Consider the following 4,302-nt stretch of genomic DNA (forward strand, 5'->3'; position numbering starts at 1 on the left):
TATATATATATATATATATATAATATATATGTATATATCTCTCAATAGATTTCAATCTTTATACACCGTCTATCTCTGTAAATCATTTAGAATATTATTTATAGTGTACTTAAGATTTGCTTTTTGGAATATATTTTGGAAGAAAAAGAATAATCAATATAAATGAAAAATTTTTCTAAATTTGCGACATAAGTAAGAAATATCTATTATTACTTCTATTATAAATAATGTAATTATTTTAATTGAGATAAATGAAATATACTAATTTATACGGACGGTGCAATTCTGATTTGATTACTTCCTTATCAAATTATATATTATCACATATTCTGTACAGCAATTGCTCAAGATGTAAAATTACGAGTTCAAAATTTTTACATTTCACTGATTATCCACGCCGTTTTTAAAAAATAATTGCTAAAAAATTTTCGCAATTATTCGCGAAAAAATTCGCGTTCTTTTTCTCGTATTATTTTAATAAAAATTTCAGTCTCTAATATATTATACCACAAAGAACATGAATATTTTCGCTTATTTATTCCAAGAAACTGCTGTTTTATACTATAAATCAGATTTTGTGAGAGGTCTCTTTGGCCATGTATTTTTCTCTAAAAGTTTCTCCTTAATTTCCCATAACCGATTGAGCTTTTCGTTTACAGGTGTGACATATGTCTCAAGCCACTCTTGTATTGTATAATCGTCATAAATATCTTCCATAGCTGTACGCATCTCTTTTTCGATATATATTATTTCCATTTTATGTCTGTCCAAATCAGTAACCGCACGTTCGACGTAACTAGGACTTGCAAAAGAATATTTAATGTTGTATGATTTTAACCATCCCTTATAGGTATTATCCTGTTCCATTTTCATTATTTCCTGTGTTAGAGAGTAAAGACGTAAAATAGCTGCGTATACCGATACTCCATGGAAACTGCATTTGGTCCAGCCGTACTGTGGTTCTGGTATACTTAACGAGATGATACCATCGCATTGTAAAGCTTCAGATATACGATCGGGTAATTCTACAGGAAAGACGTTTACATCTGAGGCTTGTAATATAGCTAAATTAATGGCGAGAGATGGTAATCCCACTGGCAGTAATTCGCAAAGGACACTGAAGTGATCGTATCTCTGCCATCCAGTCAACATGACACCCTTGAATGTGATTTGATTTGAGTATTTCTGAATGATTTCTAACCAACGTTGATGATTCTCCATGTGATATGAAATGTCTGTATAATATCTATCAGGTGAAGTAGCTCCTTTGAATGCTGACGCAATCCAGACTTCCTTCCACACGGCGGCGTAACTTTCCCACAGCTGATCCGTTAGCGTCATACCAGGATCGGTGGTGTATTTCCAAATAACTGGTTCTATCATCGAGTGGAGGCCCCTGTCAATGATTTCCTGTGGCAATATATCACGGAATTCATCATCCCACATAAGTACAGTCAGTTCTGGGTATCTCTCTTTGATGTATTTAACTACTGCAGAGACATGATCCAGGAACAACTGTCGTTTGCTCCATTGCCTTTTGGCCATGACGTCTAAACATCTTGAGCATTCGCCTATCTGATAAACTTCGTCTGCACCTATGTGCAAATATTTTGACGTTGGATGAGCTGATACGACTTGGTTTATCATTTCATAGATCAAGGATAGTGTTTTATTATACGTAGGACATAAGACTTGCGGATAACGTGGAACTTCTCTGAAATCTTTATACTTGTCCAATTTAAGAACAAACTCCATGTGACCGAAAGTCTGTATCAATGGTATGATGATCAACTGATTGTTCCTGGCTATATTTTGAAGCTGCGCAATGTCCTTCTTGGAATAAGAGTTGCCGGCGTGTATGTCTTCGATGCTGTCAGCAAAGGGAAACATGTCTTCATACTCCACAAGCACGCCAGTGGCTCCTAGCTTTCGCAGTAGAGGAAACAGGTAGTTATAATAGCTCATCTTAGGCGGGGCACCTTTCAGATCTAGGTGGACGACCTTATGACCCTTGAACAGTGGCGTGCCGTCTGCAAACGATTTATCATAGTGAATTAATTCGTTAAGTCTGTTCCTACCGTTCTTCAAATCACCCGTCATCTGTCCATCTATTAGCTGCCTTCTGGCAGCGCCCTGAGGGCTGTCCATGAGTTCACCTGGTGGATACACATCTTCGGCTCTCAGACGCGTGCCGATTTTGCCCGATGACATCTCGTCGATCTCGTTACTCAGTATGTGGTATATGACAACCAGCAGGATGAAGCTGATCGTCGCGACGACCATTAGCGACGCACGGCCCCGTAGACGCGTCATGATGTCGAGAAGGTTCGCACTCCGGGGATCGCCGTCAAATCTATCGCGCTGTCACGTCCATCGTTCACGAACCGCGCGATCTCCGCAACAGAGAGATAGGGAGGGAGAGAAAAGAGAGAGAGAGAGAGAGAGAGAGAGAGAGAGAGAAATTATTGTGGAGCAACGCGGGAGATACGTTCGGTGTTGCTCATCGAATCACGAAATCGCGAACCGTATGCATTCCCGTCTCAAGAGACGAACGTTTTTCAACGGATAATCTCTCGAGCGTCAGACAAATCGTAATAAATCGTGGGGCACACAGGGCGGAGCTTCCTACCATCAACGTCTTCGGAGCTCCTTTACGGATAAGAAAAAGAAAGAGAAAAGAGGATAGAGCGGGATCCGTGTCGGAGTAATCTGACTCGGTAACGTCGATGTGGCCTGGTGTGGCCTGATACGTACAGGCGCGGTGTAAGCCAATGCGCGCGGTCTGTCGGCATCTCCGAGAAACATCTGGACCGAAGAGGAGAAGGAGATGGAGACGCGGCTGCTCCAGTTCTATACATGGCCCACTGCACATTCGCTGATCCGTAGATACGCGGCACGATAATTATTGATTCCTGCATCTCATGCTACACCGAGCGACAATGCAGCCCGTATTTGAATTTTCAACGACGAGTAAAGAGAAAAAGAAATTACAGTTGTTGCCCATTGTCCATACGAGGCACTCGATAAATAGATGAAAAATTTTATAATATAATATATAATTTTATAATTTTAGATTGCAGCTGAAGAGGAGTACTATAGTTATTTACTTTCTAAATTTTTTGGAGGAAAATCTCATTTTAAAGAATGAAAATTGAGCTAGTCCAAAGAATGGCTCAATTTTCAATTTTTAAGAATAAAATTTTATTCTTTAGAGCGAAATTCATTCTAAAAGTTTTATAGAGTACGTACGATTTGATCTCTCGTCAGCCAAATTTGCTTAAACAGATTCATTTTGCAAAGCGTTTACTAACAAACTTTGTCAAATAAAAGATCAAAGAAATTTGATGCAAAATATATCTGTTATATCAGATGCTGGAAACAGAATGCGACAAAAAATATGACAGATTCAAGTTTATTTACATGATTTGACAGCAGATTAACTGCAGAACTCAGGTTTGCACATAGTTTGACGCAGATTGACAGCAGAAATCGGGCAAATCTACGTTCAATAGATTTTAAAATCTATTACATTTTTCTGATCGAATTTGTTACCAATCTGTGCTGGTATTCTACAGTTTGTTTATTCGAGATTGGTAAGTTCTAAGTAAGTAATCTGCAACGTTTCAGATGTATTTCTTTTTATTATTTCATGTTTGCCGCTTTTATCGAATTTTTTTCTTGATTTTTTTTAACAGCCGATAAGTTATCGTTGATAAAACATTTGGATGAGTATTATATCATTATTTAGATAAGATATCTACAAAATACAACATGTATAACATTTTTGTTGTCACGTGTATAGAAAAAAGATTTTTTAAATGACTAATTGGATATAGATCTGTTTAACCATCTTAATTAATTTCTTTACATTTTAAAAAATCAAATATACATATTAAAAAGAAAAAAAAGGGAAAGAAAAAAATGAGGCAAAGGATGAAATTAATTAAAGAGAGAATTAATTTACTCAATCCTGTCGCGCATTTAATTTAATTAAAACGATTTACATATTCGACAGAATTGTTGGTGATCAATTCAATCGACCGGAAGTCATCGCTTGCGTTCATAAGCGGGAAGTCGAGCGAATGTCGTCACGCTCGAACGATACATCGTGTTGCATTTCCGTCGCATGGATATCAATTAAATATTAATTTACCGGATGCGCGCAAGCATTCCCGGCATAGTATGGCTGTTTATTTTTTTAATTAAAGAAATAGAAGAATGCGTGGTGAGGAATTTATCTCAGGTGCAAGTTTTCATATAGATAGCTACAATTTTGTTTTTGATATATATATATATATATAT

At 37.2% G+C, this 4,302-nt stretch overlaps 1 protein-coding gene across 3 annotated transcripts; it reads right to left on the reverse strand.

Moving 5' to 3' along the window:
- Window positions 1-559: 559 nt before the first annotated feature.
- Window positions 560-2,847, reverse strand: LOC108747416 (hexosaminidase D-like). 3 transcript variants are annotated; one of them, XM_018484857.1, is made up of 2 exons: window positions 2,094-2,847; window positions 560-2,030 (listed from the first exon to the last, which is right to left on the reverse strand). In XM_018484857.1, exons 1-2 carry the CDS (start codon window positions 2,311-2,313, stop codon window positions 562-564), a joined length of 1,689 nt encoding a protein of 562 aa, XP_018340359.1. In that variant the 5' UTR covers window positions 2,314-2,847; the 3' UTR covers window positions 560-561. The 3 variants fall into 3 exon arrangements, with proteins under 3 accessions (XP_018340359.1, XP_018340369.1, XP_018340349.1); XM_018484867.1 differs by having other exon boundaries at window positions 2,157-2,845; XM_018484847.1 differs by having other exon boundaries at window positions 560-2,847.
- Window positions 2,848-4,302: the final 1,455 nt, after the last annotated feature.

The sequence above is a fragment of the Trachymyrmex septentrionalis genome, unplaced genomic scaffold (genome assembly GCF_001594115.1).
Source record: "Trachymyrmex septentrionalis isolate Tsep2-gDNA-1 unplaced genomic scaffold, Tsep1.0 scaffold108, whole genome shotgun sequence".
NCBI lineage: Eukaryota > Metazoa > Arthropoda > Insecta > Hymenoptera > Formicidae > Trachymyrmex > Trachymyrmex septentrionalis.

What these genes read in the sequence shown, in the direction of transcription:
- LOC108747416 (XM_018484847.1), bottom strand. Translation starts at nt 2,313, where the DNA reads ATGACGCGTCTACGGGGCCGTGCGTCGCTAATGGTCGTCGCGACGATC.